We start from the raw sequence: 26,645 nt of genomic DNA, 5'->3' as shown, positions 1-26,645 counted from the left end.
GTAGAAGGAAGCCATTGCCCTTGGTGTCTAAAAAAAAAGGCTAGGTTGGGCTACGTGGATAAAGGGCATAGGGTGGAGGCATGGGACTTAAGTAGGGTGCTCTTTCCAAGGGCTGGTGCAGGCTCGAAATATGGGAATGGTGAGGGAATGTGGAATAAAGGAAGTGATTCAAATAATAACTTGTTCCAAACCAGTTCACGAGTGAATGACCAGGTGGTTTGATTTATTCCTCACCTCTTGCACTCCTCAGTACCAAATTCCCAATCTCCGATGCTGGAAAACATTAAGCCCAGTATTTGTGCAAGTCCAAAGGAGAGGGGAAAACTTCGCAAGTTTTCCCCTGGGTTGCTGTTTTTGCTGTTTCAGAATATAGATACAAATCTGGAAGTGGATCTATTGCCTCTCCTGTCCCACCCCCTCAATGTTTCCTTCAGTCACAGGTTGGGTATAGCTGAGTTGAATGGGGGGGATGTGATCAATTTTAAATGAAGAAACTGAATTTTTTATGTTCTGTACATAAATGTTGCCGTTGTTCAGAACTGAAAAAGTTCAAAGAGCTTTCCACGGGGTGAATTAGAGTGAAGCATTGGGCAAACAATAGATTAACATGATTAGGTACTTTGGCTCATGGTAGTTGCGACATATGAAGTGGTTCAAGGCCACATAGGACAGTCCGTTGCTCTGCATTAGTGGATCTGAAACATTAGTAGAGAGATGTTACGTCGTGGAAATGTTACAGGTGACCTCAATTTCTCCTGGCTAGCGAGGAGGAAGAAACCAACCAGAGTTCCAACTTCTGATTAATATCCAGTGACTTCTGCTTGGTGAGGATTCTGGTTGAGCACAAGAAAAACCCAGCTGTGATTCTTCATAAATTTGTTCCCCTACTTTTCCCTGGCTTACAAGAACAAGGATCACCTATGCAAAATTCTGGATTCATTCGAAGTTATCCCTTTTTCAAACCAGGAACAAAATTCTTCTGTAATTGTTGAATCCATTTCAAATATTATTACGATAATTCATTTATTGATGTCCTTGTTTCTAAATCATGGAATTACACAAAGATTACAATTCTGAACTAAAACTGTTGGCTAGATTGCTGAAAAGGAGCAAATAAAGCTTGATATTATAACCATTTTGTCCACCTATCACTGTTCGGTACTTCTGTAATATCTAGGAGTTTTAGAGCATAATTTCTAATTAAAAATTCATTTTCATTTGTTTTAAGATCTTTTCTCTTGGTTATTGCCCTACTGGAGAATGGCTGGCTGTGGGGATGGAGAGCAGCAATGTAGAAGTGCTGCACGTTACCAAACCAGACAAATATCAACTGCACCTCCATGAAAGCTGTGTTCTGTCCCTAAAATTTGCTTATTGTGGTAAGGATCATTAGCTGTGGTTAAATTATCCTATTCCTAAAGTCATTGACTCTATGTTAAGATTCAGTTCTTGGGGTACCATTGGTATTTTGCCCAATCATTTTTCACACACACATTTACAGTTTTCTTTTAATTTAAAGTACCCAATTTTTTTTTTCCAATTAAGGGGCAATTTAGCGTGGCCAATCCACCTACCCTGCACATACTTGGGTTATGGGGGTGAGACCCATGCAGACACGGGGAGAATGTGTAAACTCCACAAGGAGAGTGAGCCGGGGCTGGGATCGAACCCGGGACCTTGCGCAGTGAGGCAGCAGTGCTAACCACTGCGCCACCGTGCCGCCTACAATCATTCATAGGTAGCAGATTATTCAACTACATATTCACCTGTCCTTTATGATGTCAGTTAGGAGTAAGAACCCTGGTTCTTTATAGTTTTTCATCTCTCCTCCACTTCGAGCCCAGCAAATTTTGAGGTCAATTGTGACCACTTTCTTAGCCACAGTAGTTATTTGAAATGTTATATAGTCAATTATTGAAAAAATGTCAGAAGGTATTTCCCTTTCACTGCTGAAGAAAATAATTTCAGATCCCTGCATGGCCTTAATGCAAAATCCTGTTTCCAGCATTGTCAATACTTCAATATCTGTTTCATACACAAAGCGGCCTCTGTAGGTTGGCTCCAAATAAATGGTTCTTTTTTTTTTGTCTTTAAGGAATAAATGTCACAATGGTGCACTTATTTTGTAAATTAAGGAGGAAAAATTCTCTAAAAAACTAAAATTCAGCAGTAATGTGGTATTGACACATTTTGATTTTAAAAAAGGGTTCAGACAATATTGGTGGGAAAGCGGGTGTCATTTGAGGCCAAGACTATTGTAGCGGACAATGGAGGGCGATATGTAATGGTGAGCGGTAGGCTGCAAGGGACGTGGGTGGTGTTGGTAAACGTATACACCCCGAACTGGGATGATGCAGGATTCATGAAGCGCATGTTGGGGCGCATTCCGGACCTGGAGATAGGAGGCCTGATAATGGGAGGGGACTTCAATACAGTGTTGGATCCAGCACTGGACCGCTCCAAATCAAGGACTGGAAAGAGGCCGGCGGCGGCCAAGGTACTTAGGGGGTTTATGGATCAGATGGGGGGAGTGGACCCATGGCGGTTTGCAAGGCCGCAGGCCAGGGAATTTTCTTTCTTCTCCCATGTACACAAAGCCTACTCCCGGATAGATTTCTTTGTTCTGGGTAGGGCGCTCATCCCGAGGGTGGAGGGGACGGCGTATTCGGCTATAGCCATTTCGGACCATGCCCCGCACTGGGTGGAACTGGAGCTGGGAGAGGAGAGGGACCAACGCCCGTTGTGGCGGCTGGATGTGGGACTGCTGGCGGACGAGGTGGTGTGTGGGAAGGTGGGGGGGTGTATCGAAAGGTACTTGGAGGCCAACGACAACGGGGAGGTGCGGGTGGGGGTGGTATGGGAGGCGGTGATCAGGGGAGAGCTAATTTCCATTAGGGCTCATAGGGAGAAGACAGAGGGTATGGAAAGGGAGAGGTTAGTGGGGGAGATTTTGAGAGTGGACAGGAGATACGCAGAGGCCCCGGAGGAAAGATTACTTGGGGAAAGACGACGGCTCCAGACGGAGTTTGACCTGTTGACCACAGGGAAGGCGGAGGCACAGTGGAGGAAAGCTCAGGGGGCGACCTACGTGTATGGGGAAAAGGCTAGTCGGATGCTGGCACACCAGCTCCGTAAGAGGATGGCAGCGAGGGAAATAGGGGGAGTCAAAGATGGAAGGGGAGCCACGGTTAGGAGTGCGACGAAAATAAACAAGGTATTCAAGGCCTCTTATGAAGAGCTGTACAGATCCCAGCCCTCAGCGGGGGAAGAGTGGATGAGACGATTCCTAGATCAGCTGAGATTCCCGAGGGTGGAGGAGCAAGAGGTGGCTGGTTTGGGGGCACCAATTGGGTTGGAGGAGCTGAGCAAGGGTTTGGGGAGCATGCAGGCGGGGAAGGCCCCGGGACTGGACGGATTCCCGGTGGAGTTCTACAGGAAGTACGCAGACCTGTTGGCCCCGCTACTGGTGAGGACCTTTAATGAGGCAAGCGAGGAGGGGACCCTGCCCCCGACAATGTCGGAAACGACAATTTCTTTGATCCTAAAGCGGGACAAGGACCCACTGCAATGTGGATCGTACAGGCCGATCTCGTTCCTCAATGTGGATGCAAAGTTGCTGGCAAAAGTGCTGGCCACGAGGATCGAAGACTGTGTCCCGGGGGTAATCCATGAGGACCAGACGGGATTTGTAAAGGGCAGGCAACTAAACACCAATGTGCGGCGGCTCTTAAATGTGATAATGATGCCATCGGAGGAGGGAGAGGCGGAGATAGTGGCAGCTATGGACGCGGAGAAGGCCTTTGACCGAGTAGAGTGGGAGTACCTCTGGGAGGTGCTGCGTAGGTTTGGGTTCGGGGTAGGGTTTATCAATTGGGTTAAGCTCCTTTACAGAGCCCCGATAGCGAGTGTAGTGACGAACCGGCGGAGGTCGGAGTACTTTCGACTGTACCGAGGGACGAGGCAGGGGTGCCCCCTGTCCCCCCTGTTGTTCGCATTGGCGAGCGAACCATTGGCCATGTCATTGAGGGAGTCTAATAAATGGAGGGGGGTGGTCCGAGGGGGAGAAGAGCATCGGGTGTCGCTATATGTGGATGACCTGTTGCTGTACGTGGCGGATCCAATGGAGGGGATGGTGGAGGTCATGCAGACTCTAAGGGAGTTTGGGGAGTTTTCGGGCTACAAGCTCAATGTAGGGAAGAGTGAGCTCTTTGTATTACAGGTGGGGGACCAAGAAAGAGGGATAGAGGACCTACCGCTGAGGAGGGCGGAGGGGAGCTTTCGGTATCTGGGGATCCAGATAGCCAGGAGTTGGGGGATCCTACATAAACTGAATCTGACGAGGTTGGTGGAGCAAATGGAGGAGGATTTCAAAAGATGGGACATGTTACCGCTCTCGCTGGCGGGTAGAGTGCAGTCGGTCAAAATGATGGTCCTTCCGAGGTTTCTGTTTGTGTTTCAGTGCCCTCCCATCGTGATCACTAAGGCCTTTTTTAAGAGAGTAGGCAGGAGTATTATGGGGTTTGTGTGGCCGAATAAGACCCCGAGAGTAAGGAGAGGGTTCCTGGAACGCAGTAGGGACCGAGGAGGGTTGGCGCTGCCAAACCTGGGGAGCTACTACTGGGCAGCAAATGTGGCGATGATCCGCAAGTGGGTTATGGAGGGAGAGGGGGCGGCATGGAAGAGGATGGAGATGGCGTCCTGTAAAGGAACGAGCCTGGGGGCGTTGGTGACGGCATCGCTGCCGCTCTCGCCGACAAAGTATACCACAAGCCCGTTGGTGGCGGCAACGCTAAGGATCTGGGGCCAGTGGAGACGGCACCGGGGTGCAATGGGAGCATCGGTGTGGTCCCCGATCAGCGGTAACCACCGCTTTGTCCCGGGGAAGATGGACGAGGTGTTCCAGAGCTGGCATCGGGCGGGGATTGGAAGAATGGGGGACCTGTTCATCGACGGGACGTTTGCGAGCCTAGGGGCACTGGAGGAGAAGTTCGAGTTACCCCAGGGAAGTGCCTTTAGATATATGCAGGTGAGGGCTTTTGTGAGGCGACAGGTGAGGGAATTCCCGTTGGTCCCGGCACAAGAAGTTTAAGATAGGGTGATCTCGGGTGTCTGGGTCGGGGAGGGCAAGGTGTCGGAAATACACCAGGAGTTGAAAGAAGAGGGTGAAGCGCTGGTAGAAGAGTTGAAGGGTAAATGGGAGGAGGAGCTGGGGGAGGAGATCCAGGAAGGTCTGTGGGCTGATGCCCTCGGTAGGGTTAATTCCTCCTCCTCGTGTGCCAGGCTCAGCCTGATACAATTTAAGGTGGTCCACAGAGCGCACTTGACGGGGGCGAGGTTGAGTAGGTTCTTTGGGGTAGAGGACAGATGTGGAAGGTGCTCAGGGAGCCCGGCGAACCATGTCCATATGTTTTGGTCATGCCGGGCACTGGAGGGGTTCTGGAGAGGAGCGGCGGGAGCAATATCTCAGGTGGTGAGAGTCCGGGTCAAGCCAAGCTGGGGGCTAGCAATATTTGGAGTAGTGGACGAACCGGGAGTGCAGGAGGCGAAAGAAGCCGGCATTCTGGCCTTTGCGTCCCTAGTAGCCCGGCGAAGGATCTTGCTAATGTGGAAGGAGGCGAAGCCCCCCAGCCTGGAGGCCTGGATAAATGATATGGCTGGATTCATAAAGTTGGAGAGGATTAAGTTCGCCTTGAGAGGGTCTGCGCAGGGATTGTACAGGCGGTGACAACCGTTCCTAGACTATCTCGCGGAGCGTTAGAGGAAGGTCGGTCAGCAGCAGCAGCAACCTTGGGAGGGGGGGGGAGTGGAGGGGACATCCTGGGAGGGGGGGGGGGGAGGGGACGTCCTGGGAGTGGGGGGGGGGAAGGGGGGACTGCCTGGGAGGGTGGATGAGCAAGAGATAACATGAAGGGTTGGGGAAACTGGCACGTACGGGTGAGGACCAGTGTACAAAGCTGTGTAAATATATCATTTTGCCATGTATATATCTTGCTCTGCGCGATTTCTCGGGTTTTTTTGTTACGAGGTGGCGGGGGGGGGGGTTATTGTTTGTAAGGGAGAAAAATTGTGTTAAAAAACTTTAATAAATATATATTTTTTAAAAAGGGTTCAGACTTAAATAATAATTTGTGCCATATTAGCTGATCCCAGTCAGGCTATTGCCTCCTATCTATTCCTAGTTTACAACCAGGTATTATGCATCCTAATTGAGTTTACCCTGCGCCCAATTGTGAACACATTTTACCAACTGCTTCAGACCTAAGCCCATCACTTCTATTTCCACTTTTGTTCCCCTTTTATTTACTCTTCCTAGACCTCTCTTTCCTACTGTCATGTCTCCTTTAATTTCTCCCTTCTCAATCACTGTGCCCTCCCAAACCCTATTCGAACACTTCACTACTTTTATTCTTCTATCATCCTAAACATGACTTGTTCTGAGATAAGTTTACAACTGCCCTCTGTCCTTCTCTGACATCTCCTTTATGTCCAAATCCTCATAGTTCTGACCCTGTGGACAGAACTCATGAAGGGGCGGCATGGTGGCACAGTGGTTAGCACTGCTGCCAGGGACCGGGGTTCAATTCTGGCCTTGAGTAACTATCTATGTGTAGTTTGCACTTTCTCCCTGTTTCTGTGTGCGTTCCCTTCGGGTGCTCCGGTTTCCTCCCACAATCCAAAGATGTGCAGGTTAGGTGGCTTGGCCATGATAAAATTGCCCCTAGTTTCCAGGGATGTACGTGTTAGGTGGTGCTACTGGGATAGGGTGCGGGAATGGGCTCTAGGTAAGGTCCTCTTTCAGAGGGCCATGCAGACTCAATGGGCTGAATGGCCGCCTCCTGCACTGTAGAGATTCTATAATTCTAAGTCATTGGGAAGTCTTTGAGGAGCGCATACGACTGTTGAAAGAAAATACAACTGTTAAAATAAACCGTTCTTCAAAAGTCACTTTAAATACTATTATCCAAATACGAGATCATAAATCTGTCAAAATAAACAGTCATTCAAAATCGACTTCAATAACCATTATCCTCTTAGTTCATAAAATTGACAAGACAAATAAACTTACAGTCAAGTTGTGTCAACAACCCCTGCTGAGCTGTATCTATTTTTGAATTTGATCTCAGCCAAGCATTCATAATGAGATTCCATTGCACAATTGTCAAAAAAAACCTGCAGAGCTGAATTCATTTAAAGTTCATTCAAGCTTTGAAACAGTAAAATAGATGTCTTGGCAATCAATCAAGGAGTTCTGTTCTCAGTTAAAGCTTTGAGCTGTCACGGTCAATAAATGATTAAATCACGGGACAATTCACACAGTCAAATTTAAATCTCAATGTTCTTTGATGTAGAAGGGCACGTTACCTTTTAAGAACAAAGACCTATCATCAATCAAGTATTTAAAAACATATTTAACTTAATCATACAGCATTTAATTATGACATGTGAAGTTGAATTTAATGAAGGTTCCCAACTCCACAACAGGGTTCCCCCGTGGTTCTGGACATTTCTGAGCTGATGCTTAACATGTTACTTCCAAAGACTGGCTCAACCCCATCAAATTTCTGAGGATCTAAAATGCACACCTCCACAATGGTCGAAAACTCTGATCTCAATTCACTTACAATTACTCTTTCAAAATCTGAACTCTCTTCTCGCCTTTGTCTCGTAACTTTACCATGACATTTCTGCTTGCTTAGATACACCCTCACTTCTATCATTGATGCTATAATCCCCATTAAAGCTATTAATATCCCTCTCCCTGGCTCCTAGTACAGTCCACATCTTCACTCTTAGAAGTCAAAGGGACACAGACTTGAAGAGATATGACAGCCTGCAAACCGCCTTCCTAAAATTCCCTCCCCATCTCCTCCACCCTCCCCTCCAACAAGTGAGAGATTCTAATAAACCTCTTTATCTCTAAGCTTGAAATGATCCGATCAGCTGTCTGCGGCTCTCTTCGCTGTGGCTGAGAGTCATATGGCTACTCCCTGCCCCAGCTTCGAATTCGTACCATTCTCTCTGAGCTCATCCAATGCTCCCTTGACCATATTCCCACCGTCCTACTTCTCTTCCCGGCTCATGTAAGCTGACGTTGACAATGGTTCTCTCTTTTTGCTTATTGCCACCCCTCTTTCAAATCTGTTGCTATCACCACCGTCTTACAAACTTCAACTTCCCTCTCTTCACCCAAGTGTTGTTGGCTCCTCAATCCATGCCCAGTTTTCCTGGAAGTCTTATGTTTGAATTTCACCGATCAGACTTTGGCCCTTTCCACTGTACCAGAGTGGCTCTTATCAAAGTCACAAATGATATCCTATGTGACTGGGACAAAGATAAACTATTCCTTCTTGCCCCATCTGCAGCCATTGACACAGTTGACCATGTTGTCATCCTTCAGCACCACTCCAATGTCATGCTAGACTTTAATCTATATATAGATTGGGCAAATTAAATTAGTAACAATACCATATAAGAGGAATTCCTGGAGTGTATAAGAGATAGTTTCCTGGACCAATAAGTTGAGGAACCAACTAGAGAACAGGCCATCCTAGTACTGTGTAATGAGAAAGGAATAATTGACTTTCTAGTTGTGCAATGCCTCTTGGGGATGAGTGACCATAATATTTTAGAATTCTTCACCAAGATGGAGAGTGACATTGTTGATTCTGAGACGAGGGTCCTGAATCTAAATAAAGGAAACTAAGATGGTATGAGGTGCAAGTTGGCTATGATGGATTGGGGAATGTTACTTAAAGGGATCAATAAGAAGTCTTACAACGCCAGGTTAAAGTCCAACAGGTCTGTTTGGAATCAGTAGCTTTCAGAGCATTGCTCCTTCATCAGGTGAGTGGTTCCAAACAAACCTGTTGGACTTTAACCTGGTATTGTAAGACTCCTTACTGTGCCCATCTCAGTCCAACGCCGACATCTCTACATCATGATTTCAAGGGATGACAGTGGATAGGCAATGGCAAACATTCAAAGAGCGCATGGATGAACTGCGACAATTATTCATTCCTGTCTAGCACAAAATTTACAACGCAAAGTGTGGCCAAACCATGACTTACAAGGGAAATCAGAGTTGTATTAAATCCAAGGAAGAGGCATACACATTGGTCTGATAATTTAGCAGTCCTGACGATTGGGAGCAGTTTGGAATTCAGCAAAAGAGGACAAAGGTTGATTAAGAAGGGGAAAATAGAGTACAAGAGTAGTTTGAGTGGAAGATTAAAACTGACTGTAAAAGCTTCTATAGGTATGTGAAGAGAACAAGATTGGCGAAGACAAATGTTGGTCCCTTACAGTCTTGGAGGTCTGCGCTGGTCAAAAACAACCACCTATGTATTGGAATCCCATTTTCCAGCACTTGTACGCCTTGATATCTCCAGTGCCCAGATCTAAATACTTCTTAAATGTTATGAGGGTCTCTGCCTCTACCATTCTGTCAGGCAGTGAATTCCACACTCCCACCACTCTCTGGGTGAAAAAGCTTTTTGTCACATCCCCTCTAAACCTCCTGCCCCTTACCGTAAATCTATGCCCCCTGGTCATTGGTCCCTCTACCAAGGGGAAAGGTTTCTTCCTGTCTACTCTATCTCTGCCCCTCATAATTTTATACATCTCAATCATGGTCCCCTCAGTCTCCTCTACGTCAAGGAAAAACCAGTCAATCCAATCTCTTCATAACTAAAACTCTCCAGCCTTGGTAGATCTCCTCTGCATCCTTTCCAGTGCTATCACCTCCCTCCTATAATGTGGATTCCAGAACTGCACACAATACTCTAGCTGTGACCTAATCAACGTTTTATACAGTTCCAGCATAACTTCCCTGCTCTCAAACTCTATGCCTGGGCAAATATATCATATGTCTTTTAAACCACTGCATCTACTGCCCTGCTACCTTAAGGTACCAGAGTACATGCCCACCAAGATCCCTCTGATCCTCTGTGCTTCCTAGGGTCCTACCTTTTATCATGTATTCTCTTGTCAGAAACAGGGGAATTTAAAATGGGGAACAAAGAAATGGCTGACCAACTAAATGCATACTTTGGTTCTGTCTTCACAAAAAAGGATACAAATAACGCGCCAGAAATTTTGGAAACACAGGGTTTAGCGAGAGGGACGAACTGAAGGAAATCAGTATTATCAGGGAACTGGTGTTGGTGAAATTGATGTGATTGAAGGTCAATAAATCTCCAGGGCCTGATAATGTACCAGACATTTGGTCATCTGCCCTAATATCACCTTATGTGGCTCCATGTCAAATTTTATTTGATAATACTCTTAAGCACCTTGAGAATGTTATTATATTAAAGGCACTATATGAATATAAGTTGTTATTGTGCTATAGTTAATATCCTGTTGCGTTATAATTAATCTGGACTAGGAGTAAGAAAAATCAAACAGTATGACTGTTCCTTGTTGCTGTTTAGGAGTGCATGGTGGGGGGGATGGGGAGAGAGAGGTTTATTGAACTCATGAAACTCAACATTGAAAACCTTAGTGACACTTGTGCTACTTGTGCTGAATTAATCCTACTTCTCAGTTAAAATTCCACATAGATTGCTGAGAGATTGGCCCAGTATGGGATGCACCCAGAGAAGATCATGCATGCATACTGGTTTGACATGCATGATCAAGCATTAATCGTCTAAGCCTAACCGCTTTTCCATTGATGTATTATTTATGTATTAAATATTTCAAATCAAACACACTAAACAATATTATATATAGTTTAAAATTTGAAGAAAGAAATGCTTAAAATTCAGAGAATAAAATTTGCTGTTTATACTTCAGTGAATAATTACCAGAGTAGGACAAAATAAAGTCATTACTAGCGCGATCGGCTTTGAAGATACCTGTACTATAACTGCTATCCAGCAGCTGAAAGATCTGTGTAGTTTCCAAAATTATAGTGTATGTGACCTTGTTTCCTCATGTTTAGGATGTCATTGAAGACACTTCATCAAGGAAATTTGCAAAAAATGTCAACACTGCTTACAAACAGATTGTAATTGGATGTAAATATCATGTCAAGAGCGTCTGTATGTACCTACTGACTATTTGAGGGCATCTGTTTGTAATGTGGCTATGCAGGAACTTTAAGCTCTTTAATCTTATTGACCAATAGAGGAAATGGAGTTGGTACAGGATGGAGACCATGGGCTATAGGTTATTGATTTACTCTAAATTTGAATTTGACAGTGAATGGTAAATTGCACAATTTGTGATATATTTACACAGGTAAATGGTTTGTAAGCACTGGAAAAGATAATCTTCTAAATGCATGGAGAACGCCTTATGGAGCCAGCATCTTCCAGGTAATTTTATTCGAAAATTTCTGTCTCACCTACATTTCTGAATTTGCTGAGAAAAATGTTGAGCAAAATGGTCTTGATTGAGAGTAGTGTAGATCTTAAGTGTATAAAGTGTGGTTAGTTGTTAATTGTAATTGTGATAACTTTGAACCGTTTACACTGGTACAGGTATAAGTGAGAACGAACGAGACTGTTGGATTTTCATGAAGGCTGAACTACTCCATTAATGATCTTTAGGGAGGAAAATGTGCCGTCCTCAGCCAGTTAGACCTTTTTGTTACTCTAATCCAAAATGGTTGACTCGTAACTATCCTCTGAATTTGCCCAGTAAAAAGTTGTATCAAACCATTACAAAGAATGAACTTTAGTATTTCAAGAAGGCTCACCAAAGAACGAAGAAAAGTACAGCACAGGCACAGGCCCTCCAAGCCTGCGCCGACCATGCTGCCCGTCTAAACTAAAATCCTCTACACTTCCAGTATCCCTCTATTCCCATCCTATTCATGTATTAGAGGGAGTACGGACTATCTGAAACATAATTTGGAAAAGGCTTAAATTGATGGATCAATCACTTAAAAAAACTCAAAGGCCTTTTAAGAAGTCAATACACCAAGGAAAATTTGTCTTAATATTTACATTATTTAAGTGACTTTTCAATACTTCATTATCATGTCTTGCATTTCTGAATGTACAAGGATGACATGGCCTTGGAGAAACTACAAATGAGGTTTACCAGCATGATACAAAGGTGAGGAGCTGGATTCTCCATTTCAACGGCTAAGTGTCGGCTGAAACGGAGAATTTGTGGGTGTTTTCCGACGCCAAAATCAATGCCGAACCCTCACCGATTCCAGGACCAGTGAGGGGCTAGCAGCGGCACCAGGTGAAACACCCAGCTCCTGCCCCAAAAACAGCTAGAAAGTGCCCGGGTCCATGGCCGCACATGCACACGGTGACGACCTCCGCGGTCGCGCCGTACCACATGGCGCCGGCCACGTGCGGACCCGACCCGCCATCCCCAGGTGACTCCCCTGGCCACCCCGACCAGTACCCCCAGACCTCGCAGAAGCGCCCCCGGCCAGCGGCACGGATCCTGCTCGAGTGTGGCGGCGCTGGACACAGTCCACAGCCGCCACGCTGGGTTCCCGACCGCTCAGACCACACGTCAACCGTGCAGTCGGGAACTCGGCCCATCCGGGGCGGAGCATCACGGGAAGGCCTGCTGATGACATGCCAACACCGTTGCAATGCCGTGCGGCACGCAAGGTGATTATGCCACTTCCGCGGGACGGAGCATGGCTGTCCAGCGTCAAACCGCCACCGGTCACAATTTGGTGTCAGAATGGATTCTCCAACGATCACCGATTACGATATTGGCGTCGCGCCATGGAGAATCCCGTCCCACAGGTTTTGGATATGTGAAGATACTAGAGAAGCTGGGACGATTTTCTTCGGAGAAAAGCTTAAAAGGAGATTTAATCAAGGTGTTCAAAGGGCATAGATTTAAGCTAACTGGCAAAAGAACCAGAGTGGTGATGATTAGAATGTTATTTGCTTACAGAAAGCATGGTTGTAGAAACCTCAGGAAGCATTCTTGAAAGAAGAGGTTTGCCAGGTTTGGGGAAAAAACAGGGGATTGGTTCTTTCAAAGAGCTGACACAGCTATGACAGGCTAAAATGGCTTCCTGTGCTCTGATTTTATGAGTACAGCAGAAAACTATGCATGTTTTGGCATTTGACCATTTAATATCACTTATTTTAAGATGGAGATTTACAGAACAATAGAAACAATTCACTCTGTTTTTTAACAGTGCTTCCCCCCCCACCCTTTCGGACAGGGGTAGGTTTGAATTCAGGCTACCTTCTATTAACATTCATATTCACTTGTCTGCCTGTGGAATGTGGAGGAGGACAGCACAGAAAATAAATAGAATAGAATGAAAGCCTATATGAGGAGAAGATATAGACTTTGCGTTATGAAATTGTCCTCAAGGCAACCTTATTATGATCTTTAAATGGAAAGTTATAGTTGCAAATTAATTCTGGTTATTTTAGATTTACTGATTTTCTTTTCCCCTCCTCTTACAGTCGAAAGAGTCGTCATCGGTGCTGAGCTGCGATATCTCTGTGGATGATAAATATATTGTCACTGGCTCTGGAGATAAGAAAGCATCGGTCTATGAAGTTATTTACTAACATTTATTACTGAGAAAGTATATCTGGAACTGTTTATCTTTTAAAAGACAAAAACAGCATCCTCCCAGTCTTCAGAACTTAAACGTTTTTTGTTCTGAATGCCTATACTTAAGGACTGATCGTCAGTGCACCAATGATTGACTGGATTAAAGAAAACACCATTGAACTAGGCGCGATTAGCTGTTTTTTGGTAGTCCCAAGAAAATTCCAGGACACTGCTTTGTAGAACCCTGGATTATTAGAAGAGCATTTGAATCCTCTCTGACCTCACGTTGTATTTTTGTTATTGCCTGAATTGCTGCATTTGTGGAGTTGCCTAACCAGATGTTCATTTGTTCTTTGAAAGACATTCTGTCCTTTGTAGTGCAATGGTGTTCCAGGTGAAACTGGATTCTGGTTATTGCATCTTGTGAACTGTATTTTGTATCTTGTTGGAGCTCAGACATTTGTACAAATTGTAAATATTCCGTTTAATACAGTAAAGACAGTATTGAAAACAAAAATGTTTTTTAAGCTTTCTTAAAATTATGGAACACTTCTAATTAGTATTGACTTGTTGCACGCAAAGGATGGGTCCAAGCAAGTTAGAACAGCACCATTATGCATCAGAACTTCAAGTAAGAGGAATTAAATTATAAAGGCATGCCGGCAAAAGTGATACATTTATAGTTTTTAAATTAAAAAAGCTTGATATGTAATCCCAGTGTCACTAAACGTGGGATGTAACACTTGTGTTATTTTCTTTTGTCCAACCATTAGAGCACCAGTAGAACTTTGCATGTCAGTTGTTTAAAACAGTTGCTGGATTTTCACCAAATTTGAGAATTGACTTCCTGTGAGTTCCCTTCGAATGTAGACGTGCTGAGAACTCTGCGCTTGATGGTATGTCCACAAACTCCGCTTCCTTCGGCTCTCGTCACCATTTCGTAACTTTTATAAAGCTTTATTGGATTTTTACCAAAATCACTGAGGTGCCTCTTGACATCCTCCTCTGAGCTCCTTTTAAAAATGGGTATGCTGAGAATCATTAGTACCAGAAGCTGTGCCCATGTATCCTGGAAGCCTTCAAAACTGGCTCTTTTGTAACTTCGAAAGGAGTTAACCAAACTCAAATGGTCTCCTTCCATAATGTTCTCAATTGTTTGAAACATTGGCAGACTGAGAACTGTATAATAACTTTGGGCTATTTAGCAGTGACAGAAGATGCAATATTTTGAAAATAAAAGATCAATGGCAAATTATGACTGACTAGTTTTGTGCAAAGCAAAATATTGCCCTCCAGCAATATAGTCCTCTTAGATTTTTAATACCGTTCTGCTTAAATATCTCTGGCTGGTCAGGTAGGGTGAATACAATATCTAATGGTACGGCTAGGGGCATTTTATGACTAATGGGGCATGCCACAAAGTAGTGTGCCTCGTAGAATAACCAACAATATTGAGTTTCCTTTCTTAAACTAGACTAAATTATGCTATTAGATGTACCTCCTGAACATAAGGAGGTACTTACAGATTTGTTCTTTTATTTGCAAAATGGTGTCACAACAAATTCATTATATTTAGTGAAGCAAGCTATCTAGAATGTAACTAACTATCTTAAGATGTTGGGCTCGATTTAACCAAAAAAAGTGTCCTTTTGGGCGAGTTTGGCGGGATGGTTTCCTGTCGGCTCTTTGGGTGAGATTCTTTTCAGGATCTGCCCCCTTCACCACCCCCCCCTCAACCTTTGAGGCGCCTTCGTACCCCACCTTCATCCCCCCCCTTTCATGGCCCCAACCACTGGCTGTATAAACATGGCACCTGGAAACCCTTGCATTGCCAGCCTGGTACCCGGGCAGTGCCACTGGCACTCTTGCAGTGTCAACTGGGCACGCTGGCAGTGCCAGACTGGCACTATCAGGGTGCCTGGTTGGCACTGCCAGGGGGAGTGCCAGGGTACTGCTCTATCCCTGACCACCCGGGGGGGGGGGGGGGGGGGCTCCAATGGCCTCCGAGATCCCCGGGTGGCCATCACGACAAGTCTCTGCTTCGGGAGACCAGTATTAATCAGCGCCCGGTTGAGGCCTAGCTGGTGCAGCGATGACTCCCAGGCACCATTTGAATGCATTATCAAGGTGGCCTAAGGGCTCATTTAAATATCATTACCTTGAGCGAGGGCATGATCCAGATCGCACCAGTTTTGCACCTGGCGTGAAGCCCGATTTGGGCCTCTCCCGTGATTCACGGCATGACGCAATGGTAGAAACATGCCACTTGTATTTGAAGTCGTGCTCTAATAATAATAATCTTTATTAGTGTCACAAGTCGGCTTACATTAACAAACTGCAATGAAGTTACTGTGAAAATCCCCTAGTCGCCACATTCCGGCGCTGTTCGGGTACACTGAGGGAGAATTCAGAATGTCCAATTCACCTATCAAGTACGTCTTTTGGGTTGTGGAAGGAAACCGGAGGAAACTCTCACAGTCACAGGGGCACCATGCACATTCTGCACAGACAGTGACCCAAACCAGGAATCGAACCTGGGACCCTGGCGCTGTGAGGCAGCAATGCTAATCACTGTGCTACCATGCTGCCCATGTACTTTCTATGCAGTACATAAAGAAGGGATGACTAAAACTACTATTATTATCTAATATTTCTTATGAGATTATTTTAAAGGTAGGGCAATATTACCTATTTCAAATAATGCTGCTGAAGATGTTTATTCCACAGCAGATTTCCTTGAAGTGAAGTAGCTCTTGAGTTGGTGTAACACATTCAAAAACAATATTGCTGATCTATATTGAAAACCATGGGTGGGATTCTCCATCCCGCCGCACCCGTTTTCGAGTACGTCTCGTCTCCGCCAGCAGCGGGATCCTCCGTCCCGGAAGCCGGCCAATGGGGTTTCCCATTGTGGCCACCCCCGCGCTGTCGGGAAATCTGCGGGCTTGAGTGCGCTGCCGGCGATGCGGGGGATCCCGCTAACGGACATTCCAGCTGCACGTGTTTTAAAAACTAGTCATTTCTGGTGGAAATTTGAAGTCATCTGGATGATGCAAGTAATTTGGCTCTGATTTTCATTTTGTTCACTTAGGCCAGGTCCATCTACTCTGGAATCATGGGACTGCCATGGGCTAGGATCCTCCTGCTCCAGTTGTGCAAATGAATGACCCTTTCCCGATCAAGACATATCTGAGACTTACTTAAAGGAGGTTGTCTGCTCGGTCTCCATAGGGAACCCCACAGGCAAAGCGCACTATTCCCTTTAATTTCTGTTTGCAATGCATAGCTGGATTATTGCACTGCGCAGCCCCTTTAAGATTAAAAATAAATAAATTTAGAGTATCCAATTCTTTTGCTTTCCAATTAAGGGCAATTTAGCGTGGCCAATCCACCTACCCTGCACACCTTTTTGGGTGAGGGTGAGATCCACACAGACACGGGGAGAATGTGCAAACTCCACATGGACAGTGACCAGGGACCGTGAGTCCCTTCAAAATTTAGTGTGTAGCCGTGCATCCACATATCCTAAAGCAGTGCTTCCCAAACTATTTTCTAGTGTGACCCCATTTTAACAACTCAGAATTCATATGACCCTTGAGTGCAAATTTGGGCAGTACAATGGTTGTTGAGCCAGATGAATGGTGGGGGAGGGGGGTGGAAGGCTACAGTTGTTAGGGTGGAAAGAAGGGTTTCAGTTGTTGTCTAGGCTGCAAGGGTTGAGAGAATAGCAGTGGAGCATGGAAGGAGTTGATGAAACGGCAGGGTTGCTCTAAAAAGAAAACCGAACACCTACTGTGACAATATGGGTATTGTATGTTAAATGCAGGGTTAACAATTTTATGTAAATGCATCTAACCTCCAGATGGTGATCAAGTGCAGTCATGTAGATAACATGATACCCTTGATTCTGGGGGAAGGTGATTTGGCGGGATAGAGAGTAGTTGTGTGTTTCAGGAGTTCTGTAGATAGAATTATTGTATAGTTTATTTAGCAACCTTTGTATCTTAGTAAGACGTTCGAATTTAGTTATAAGTAGTGTTAATAAATTAGCATTGTTAACCAACATAGTTTGATGTTCTTTGTTGAATACTACGCATCAAAGCCATCCTTATCCAGAAAGCAAAGAACATCACATGGTAACAGGCGAACTTGCTAAGGTAAAATAGAAAGGTTTAACGAGAGAAGAAACATTTTTAAAAATCTCTGTGCAAAATAAAAACTTGTAACAAAAGAAAAAAAAGTTCTACCAGGCTCCTATCTCAATGACCTAATTGAAACAAGTAACGTCAAAGAACTGCCCAGTCAAAGCGAGATGGAAGGTGTGCAAACTCCACGGCAATTTCGGACATCGGATAAAGTTGATGTTAACTGGCAAAATTTCAAACAGCAGTTTGAATTATATATCTTCGCCTCAGATCCCGAAGCAACCAGCAAAAAATAGTGCTGTTTTTAACAATGACTGGATCACAAGCCCTAGAAATTTTCAACTCATTCCTATTTGAGGATGAGACTGATAAAAAAAATAAACACTGTAAAGTAATCAAAATATTCGACAAGCATTGCAAGCTTCAGCTAAATGAAACTTTTGAGAGAGATATTTTCAGTCAAAGAGTCCAGAAAGCAGATGAAACACTTGACTGCTTTATTACAGATCTCAGGCTTAAAGCACAGACCTGTAATCTTTTCATTCTCTTTGACTCACTTCTGCGTGATCAGATAGTCTATGGAGCTAAAAGCGAAAACTGCATGAGAGATTATTGAGACAATCGAAGTTAACATTAGAAGAAACCATTAGTATATGTAGAGCAAGCAAACTTGCAAAAAAACAGTGCTCTGAAATATTGGTCTGTGAAAGTGGGGTGAAAATGAGCAATGTGGCCGACGCCATTGATGCTGTGCCGCACTTGAAAAAGAACCATGCTCTAGGCGGCAGCCATTTTATGCATGACTTCATGAGCATCATGGGGCGAAATTCTCCCCCAACGGCGCGATGTCCGCCGACTGGCGCCAAAAACGGCGCCAATCAGACGGGCATCGCGCCGGCCCAAAGGTGCGGAATGCTCCGCATCTTTGGCGGCCGAGCCCCAACATTGAGGGGCTAGGCCGACGCCGGAGGGATTTCCGCCCCGCCAGCTGGCGGAAATGGCGTTTGGTGCCCCGCCAGCTGGCGCGGAAATGCGGCGCATGCGCGGGAGCGTCAGCGGCCGCCGACAGTTTCCCGCGCATGCGCAGTGGGGAGAGTCTCTTCCGCCTCCGCCATGGTGGAGGCCGTGGCGGAGGCGGAAGGGAAAGAGTGCCCCCACGGCACAGGTCCGCCCGCCGATCGGTGGGCCTCGATCACGGGCCAGGCCACCATGGGGGCACCCACCGGGGTCAGATCGCCCCGCGCCTCCCCCAGGATCCCGGAGCCCGCCCACGCCACCTGGCCCCGCCGGTAAATACAAGCTTTGATTTACGCCGGCGGGACAGGCAATTTCTGGGCAGGACTTCGGGCCGGAGAATTGAGCGGTGGGTCCCGCCAACCGGCGCGACCCGATTCCCGCCCCCGCCCAATCTCTGGTACCGGAGACTTCGGCGGGAGCGGGATTCACGGCGGCCAACGGCCATTCTCCGACCCGGCGGGGGGGTTGGAGAATGACGCTCATGATGTGCAAACGTGGACACGCCTTCCAAGTTTAAAAAATGCTTGCATTCGGTAAAACCTATGCGAAGTGTCACAGACTGAATCACTTTGCTTCTTAGTGTAGAACGCAAACTACGTCGCAACAATTTCAGAAGAACATAGAACATTACAGCGCAGTACAGGCCCTTCGGCCCTTGATGTTGCGCCGATCTGTGAAACCACTCTAAAGCCCATCTACACTATTCCCTTCCTGTCCATATGTCTATCCAATGACCATTTGAATGCCTTTAGTGTTGGTGAGTCCACTACTGTTGCAGGTAGGGCATTCCACGCCCTTACTACTGTCTGAGTAAAGAACCTACCTCTGACATCTGTCCTATACCTATCTCCCCTCAATTTAAAGTTATGTCGCCTCGTGCTAGACATCACCATCCGAGGAAAAAGGCTCTCACTGTCCACCCTATCTAATCCTCTGATCATCTTGTATGCCTCAATTAAGTCACCTCTTAACCTTCTCTCTAACGAAAACAGCCTCAAGTCCCTCAGCCTTCCCTCATCAGGGGCAAAATTCTCCGGTATCGGCGCGATGTCCGCCGACTGGCGCTCAAAACGGCGCAAATCAGTCGGGCATCGCGCCGTCCCACAGGTGTGGAATGCTCCGCATCTTGGGAGGCCGAGCCCCAACCTCAAGGGGCTAGGCCCGCGCCGGACAAATTTCCGCCCCGCCAGCTGGCGGAAAAGACCTTTGGTGCCCTACCAGCTAGCGCGGAAATGACATCTCCGGGCGGTGCATGCGCGGGAGCGTTAGCGGGCGCTGACGGCATTCCCGCGCATGCGCAGTGGAGGGAGTCTCTTCCGCCTCCGCCATGGTGGAGACTGTGGCGAAGGCGGAAGGGAAAGAGTGCCCCCACGGCACAGGCCCGCCCGCGGATCGGTGGGCCCCGATCGCGGGCCAGGCCACCGTGGGGCCACCCCCCAGGGCCAGATCGCCCCACGCCCCCCCCAGGACCCCGGAGCCCGCCCGCGCCGCGATGTCCCACCGGTAAGAGAGGTGGTTTAATCTATGCCGGCGGGACAGGCATTTTAGCAGCGGGACTTCGGCCCATCCGGGCCGGAGAATCGTGGGGGTAGGTGGGGGGGGGGGGGGGGGCGCCAACCGACGAGGTGCGATTCCCGCCCCCGCCGAATATCCGGTGCCGGAGAATTCGGCAACCGGCGGGGGCGGGATTCACGCCAGCCCCCGGCGATTCTCCGACCCGGCGGGGGGTCGGAGAATGACGCCCCTGATCTTCCCTCCATACCAGGCAACATTCTGGTAAATCTCCTCTGCACCCTTTCCAATGCTCCCACATCCTTCCTCTCATGCGGCGACCAGAATTGCACGCAATACTCCAAATGCGGCTGCACCAGAGTTTTGTACAGCTGCAACATGACCTCATGGCTCCGAAACTCAATCCCCCTACAATAAAAGCTAACACATTGTACGCCTTCTTAACAACCCTCTCAAGATGAGTACAGTTAACAAGGGAAGAGCTGTGCAAGAAATAAGCTGAAAAACACATGACAATAAAGTGAGTAGGCCTGACACTGTGCAAGATGGATTTGATTTAGATTATTTATTTGTCGATACAGTTGAAAGTGTGGATAAAGTTCGACAGGCAATTTTAAGACTGATCTCAATCATTCAAGATAATGATGATTGGACGATTCCATTAAAAATTAATGGAACCAATTTACAAATCAAATTGGATACCGGTGCACGAGCTAATCTCATTAGTCAGACAACATGGGCAAACTAAAAACAAAACCGCTAATTGACGAAAATGACTCCGTTGCTGGACTACAATGGCAATGTTATGACTACTGTGGGGACCTGGGGCGTCATTCTCCGACCCCCCGCCGGGTTGGAGAATCGCCGGGGGCTGGCGTGAATCCCGCCCCCGCCGGAGATTCGGCGAGGGCGGGAATCGTGCCGTGCCGTTTGGCGGGCCCCCCCGCTCGATTCTCCGGCCCGGATGGGCCGAAGTCCCGCCGATAAATTGCCTGTCCCGCCGGCGTGGATTAAACCACCTTTTGAACGGCGGGACAAGGCAGCGTGGGCGGGCTCTGGGGTCCTGGGGGGGGCGCGGGGCGATCTGGCCCCGGGGGGTGCCCCCACGGTGGCCTGGCCCGCGATCAGGGCCCACCGATCCGCGGGCGGGCCTGTGCCGTGGGGGCACTCTTTCCCTTCCGCCTCCGCCACAGTCTTCACCATGGCGGAAGCGGAAGAGACTCCCTCCACTACGCATGCGTGGGAAACTGTCAGCGGCCGGTGACGCTCCCGCGCATGCGCCGCCCGGGGATGTCATTTCCGCGCCAGCTGGCGGGGCAACAAAGACTGTTTCCGCCAGCTGTCGGGGCGGAAATTCCTCCTGCGCCGGCCTAGCCCCTCAATGTTGGGGCTCGGCCCCCAAAGATGCGGAGCATTCCGCGCCTTTGGGGCGGCGCGATGCCCGTCTGATTGGCGCCGTTTTGGGCGGCAGTCGGCGGACATCGCGCCGTTCGGGAGAATTTTGCCCCTTCTATCTAATGGTTCAGGTCCAAGACAAGACATTTCTGATCAAATTTGAAATTGTAAGACCAAAGCGATCTTCATTGTTGGGTGTACAGGCATGCAAGCTACTGCAGCTTGTGAAGAACATTCATAGCTCAGACAGGACCTCAGCCAATGGCAAAGGCCAAATTGAAGCCGCTATTAACAAATTTCCTACTGTTTTCCATGAAATGGGAACCTTACAATTTGCATAAAAAATACAGCTTAGAGCGAATGCCAGATCAGTCACTCATCCACCAAGGAGGGTAGCAGCTCCCTTGAGGGAACATTTGAAATTGGAACTTGACCATGTGCAGCAGCTGAGAATAATCACCAAAGTGGAAGAACGAATTGACTGGGTAAGTTCTATGGTGTGTGTGAAGAAAGCAAATGGCGACCTAAGAATCTGCATCGATCCTAAGGACCTCAACCAAAATATTAAGAGGGAACAGTACCCGATTCCCAAACGTGAAGAAATCACGAGTAAGGTGACAGGTGCCAAAATCTTCCCAAAACTAGATGCATCCAGAGGCTTTTGGCAACTAAAGCTAGATGAAGCAAGTAGGAAACTCTGTACATTCAACACGCCATACGGAAGGCACTGCTTTAATCAAATGCCTTTCGTTATCATACCAGCATCCAAAATGTTTAATTGAGCGATGGAACAAATGATAGGAGGTATTGGAGGCGTAAGAGTATATGTTGATGACATAATCATATGGACAGCAAATGAAGAAGAACACAATGCACAACTTCTTCAATTCATGAAGTGAATTGCAAAGTTTGGTTTGAACCAAATGGAGCCAAATGCCAATATGGCATCTCCAAATTCATGCTTTTAGGTGATCAAATTTCAGCTCAGGATGTGCAGCCAGACACTGAAAAGGTAGCAGCCATCAACAAAATGTCTTCTCCGAAAGACAAAAAAACGGTTCTTCGAATGCTAGGCGTGGTAAAGTTTCCGGGAAAGGTCATTCCGAATTTGTCATCACGTACCACGGCTCTGAGACAGCTAATACGGAAAAATGTTATTTTCACTTGGTCTGAAGAACACAATAGGGAGTGGTCTGACGTAAAGACAGCACTCACCACAGCATCAGTTCTGTCCTTCTTTGATCCCAAGAGTAACACACAGATTTCGACAGATGCCAGCAAAGACGGCATAGGAGCTGTGCTGTTACAGCAGACATGTGACGGGCAATGGCAACCAATTGCATATGCCTCGCGAGCGATGACACCAACCGAGCAGTGCTATGCGCAAATTGAAAAAGAGTGTTTGGGTCTCCTCACTTGTATGGGCAAATTCCATAACTATGTGTATTGATTACCCACCTTCACAGTGGAAACTGATCATCGTCCTCTCGTATCCATTGTAAAGAAAAACTTGAATGACATGTCTCCGAGACTCCAACGGATGGTAATGAAACTTCAGAGGTATGACTTTGAGCTAGTAAAGAGATTGTCGAAGCTGATGCACTGTCACGCACAACTGATGATCCAGGGTTGACCGACATCGTACACATAATCGAAGCTCAAGCAACCCTCATTGAAGAATGTCTGCCTGTCTCTGACAAAAAGATGAAACTCATCAAGGAAGAAACATCCAAAGATGAAACAATCCAATGTGTGTTGAATTATATGTGAGATGGTTGGCCCAAAGAAACGTGGTCCAACTATAGGAACATACGAGCGGAACTCAGCAGTCTAAACGGATTCCTGCTCAGACAAGACTGGATTGTAATTCCGACTTCGTTGAGAAACCTGATCCTCAGCAAGGTGCATGAAGGCCATCTCGGGATGGAAAAATGTAAACAAAGAGCTCCTCAAGTCTGCACATTGGCCAGGTATCAATGAGGATATTATTAACCTTGTTGCAGAATGCGAAACCTGTCAGAAGAACCAGTCTCATCAGCAGAAGGAAACACTTACGATGCATGTACCACATTACCGTGTCTAGCTACAGCAAATCCTGACAATAACGATGCGGTACAGAAAATCAGGCAAACAGAAACAGCAACATTACTAGGACAGGACAGCGAAGGATCTAACAAGGTTAGAGCCAGGAGATCAATAGCGGGTACAGCTTCCAACAGGAGGATGGTCTTGCATGGCATGTGTGATTTGTCAGGCAGCTCCACACTCCTATATCATTCTAACGGAAGATAGTTCAGTCCTATGAAGGAACCGGAGAGCGCTTCTCAAAGTGAAGACCGCTTATGGAGCTTGACACAGAGCTATTTAAGGCAACTTCTACAGCACGACAGCGAGATACTGTTACAGCAGCGAAGTCAACGGCAGCAGTGGAACAAACACAACTGAAAGGTCCACATGTTTAAAAAATAAACTGGACAGACTCAATTTGTGAACTTTAAAGATAAAAAAAATATTAACACATGGACAGTAACAATGAAACCATGTACTCCTGTTCCTAGTTCTTATGTTCTTATGGCAACACAAAATGATCATATCATGTAAATATGTTTGGACAAATCTCCAAACAACTTCAAAGGAAGGGGATGTGACATATGGATATTGTATGGTAAATGAAGGGTTAACAATTTTATGTAAATGCATCTAACCACCAGATGGTGATCAAGAGCAGTCACGTAGGTCACATGACACCCTTGATTCTGGGAGTAGGTGATTAGGCGGGATAGAGATTAGTCATATGTTCAGGAGATCTGTAGTCAGAATTATAGTATAGTTTATTTAGCAACCATTGTATATTAGTAAGACGTTTAAATCTAGTTATAAGTAGTGTCAATAAATTAGCTTTTTGACCACTAAAAATCAAAGCCATCCTTATCCAGAAAGCAAAGAACATCACACCTCCTTATTCAGAGACTATTTTTCTAAAGCATCAGCCTGGCCTTAGAGTAATCCATGAGGTCACACTCACCAACAAAAAGAATGCAAGCAATTAAAGGCACTTTGCAGCTGTTGGAAATCAGTCTAAGCTCCAGGGCAGCCATTGCTGCCTCAGAGCCCTTGAACCGAAATTCTCATCTTGCGAACCACAGTTGTTGGACTGTCCTCAAGGCAACATTGCTTGTGCATGGCCTTTTTGTTCCCTGTGCAACACATTCGTAATGATTTTCTGAACCAATACTTTGAGGAGCCAACAGGGGAACAGGCCATCTTGGACTGGGTGTTGTGTTATGAGAAAGGATTAGTTGGCAATCTAGTTGTGAGAGAACCCTTGGGGATGAGCAACCAGAATATGATTGAATTCTTGATCAAGGTGGATAGTGAAATAGTTGATTTTGAGACAAAGGTAACTATAATGGTATGAGGCATAAGTTGGCTATGAAACATTACTGAAAGGAAGGACAGCAGACAGGCAATGGCAGGCATTCGAGGAACGAATAGGTGAACTCCAAAAGTTGTTTATTCCTATTTGGCACAAGAGTAGAAAGGGAACTGTGGCTAAACCATGGCTTACAAGGGAAATTAAAGATAGCATTACATTCAAAGAAGGGACATACAAATTAGCAAGAAGAAACAATAGACACGATGGGCAAAATTCTCCCCCAACGGCGCGATGTCCGCTGACTGGCGCCCAAAATGACATCCCCGGGTGGCGCATGCGTGGGAGTGTCAGCGGCCGCTGACAGTTTCCCGCGCATGCGCAGTGGGGAGAGTCTCTTCCGCCTACGCCATGGTGGAGGCCGTTGCGGAGGCGGAAGGGAAAGAGTGCCCCCACGGCACAGGCCCGCCCGCGGATCGGTGGGCCACGATCGCGGGCCAGGCCACCGTGGGGGCACCCCCCGGGGTCAGATCGCCCCGCGCCCCCCCCCCCCAGGACCCTGGAGCCCGCCCACACCGCCATGTCCCGCCGGTAAATACCTACTTTAATTTACGCGGGCGGGACAGGCAATTTCTCGGTGGGACTTCGGCCCATCCGGGCCGGAGAATTGAGCAGGGGGCCCGCCAACCGGCGCGGCCCGATTCCGGCCCCCGCCCAATCTCCGGTACCGGAGACTTCGGCAACCGGCGGGGGCGGGATTTACGGCGGCCAACGGCCATTCTCCAACCCGCTGGGGGGGTCGGAGAATGACGCCCGAGGATTGGGAACAGTTTAAAATTCAACACAGGCAGACTTAGGGGTTGATTAAGAAGGGGAAAATATGTCTTCCAGTTGCGGCTATGCGGAGCTAAGCCGCACGATTCGGCAGCTCCCGCTATTACGGACTTTCGGGCTCATTGGAGGAGCCCCAATGGAATTTCTTTGAAGACAACCCGTGGGGAAGTGAAGAGAGAGGTCCCCCTCCAGCTTTTATGGACCGGACCAGAAGTGCAACGGCCAAAAAAGCGGCATTGGAGCAGCGGGAGAAGCGAGGGAAAAAAATCAAAATGGCGGCGGCCAGGGACAAAGCGGAGTGCGGGCCGGAGCTGCAGGAAGTCATCAAGCGCTGCTTCAAGGAGCTGCGCAAGGAGATGCTGGCACCTATGCTGGCGGCAATCGAAGGACTAGGGATAACCCAGAAGGCCCACGAGGTGAAGATCCAGGAGGTACAGAAAAGAGTTAATGAGAATGAGGACGAGCTCTTGGGCCTGGCGGTGAGAGTGGAGCAGCACGAGGCGCTACACAAGAGGTGGGCGGGAAGACTCGAAGACCTGGACAACAGGTCGAGGAGAAAGAATCTGCGGATCCTGGGTCTCCCAGAAGGAGTGGAGGGGGCCGATGCCGTGGCATACGCGGGCACGATGATCGGGGCGATGATGGGCGCGGAGGCCCCTTCGAGGTCGCTGGAGCTGGACGGGGCACACCGGGTGCTGGCGAGGAAGCCGAAGGCAAATGAGCCACCAAGGGCGATGGTGGTGAGATTTCACCGGTTCACGGATAGAGAGAGGGTCCTGAAATGGGCCAAGAAGGAGCGGAGCAGCAAGTGGGACAATGCAGAGATCCGAATATACCCGGACTGGAGCACGAAGGTTGCAAAGCGGAGA

At 47.3% G+C, this 26,645-nt stretch overlaps 1 protein-coding gene across 3 annotated transcripts in view; it reads left to right on the top strand.

The window, feature by feature from the left end:
* The window catches only part of LOC140429532 (transducin-like enhancer protein 1), a 145,435-nt gene extending 131,418 nt beyond the window's left edge, over positions 1-14,017 (top strand). For all 3 annotated transcript variants that reach the window (XM_072516652.1, XM_072516651.1, XM_072516650.1), the window contains 3 exons: positions 1,229-1,379; positions 11,245-11,321; positions 13,407-14,017. In XM_072516652.1, the coding sequence (XP_072372753.1) occupies positions 1,229-1,379; positions 11,245-11,321; positions 13,407-13,514 (336 nt within the window). In that variant the 3' untranslated portion in view covers positions 13,515-14,017. The remainder of the gene's footprint in view (positions 1-1,228; positions 1,380-11,244; positions 11,322-13,406) is intronic.
* Positions 14,018-26,645: the final 12,628 nt, after the last annotated feature.

This window comes from Scyliorhinus torazame, chromosome 9 (assembly GCF_047496885.1).
Source record: "Scyliorhinus torazame isolate Kashiwa2021f chromosome 9, sScyTor2.1, whole genome shotgun sequence".
Taxonomy (NCBI): Eukaryota; Metazoa; Chordata; class Chondrichthyes; order Carcharhiniformes; family Scyliorhinidae; genus Scyliorhinus; species Scyliorhinus torazame.
This window is presented reverse-complemented; position numbering and strand designations above follow the sequence as displayed.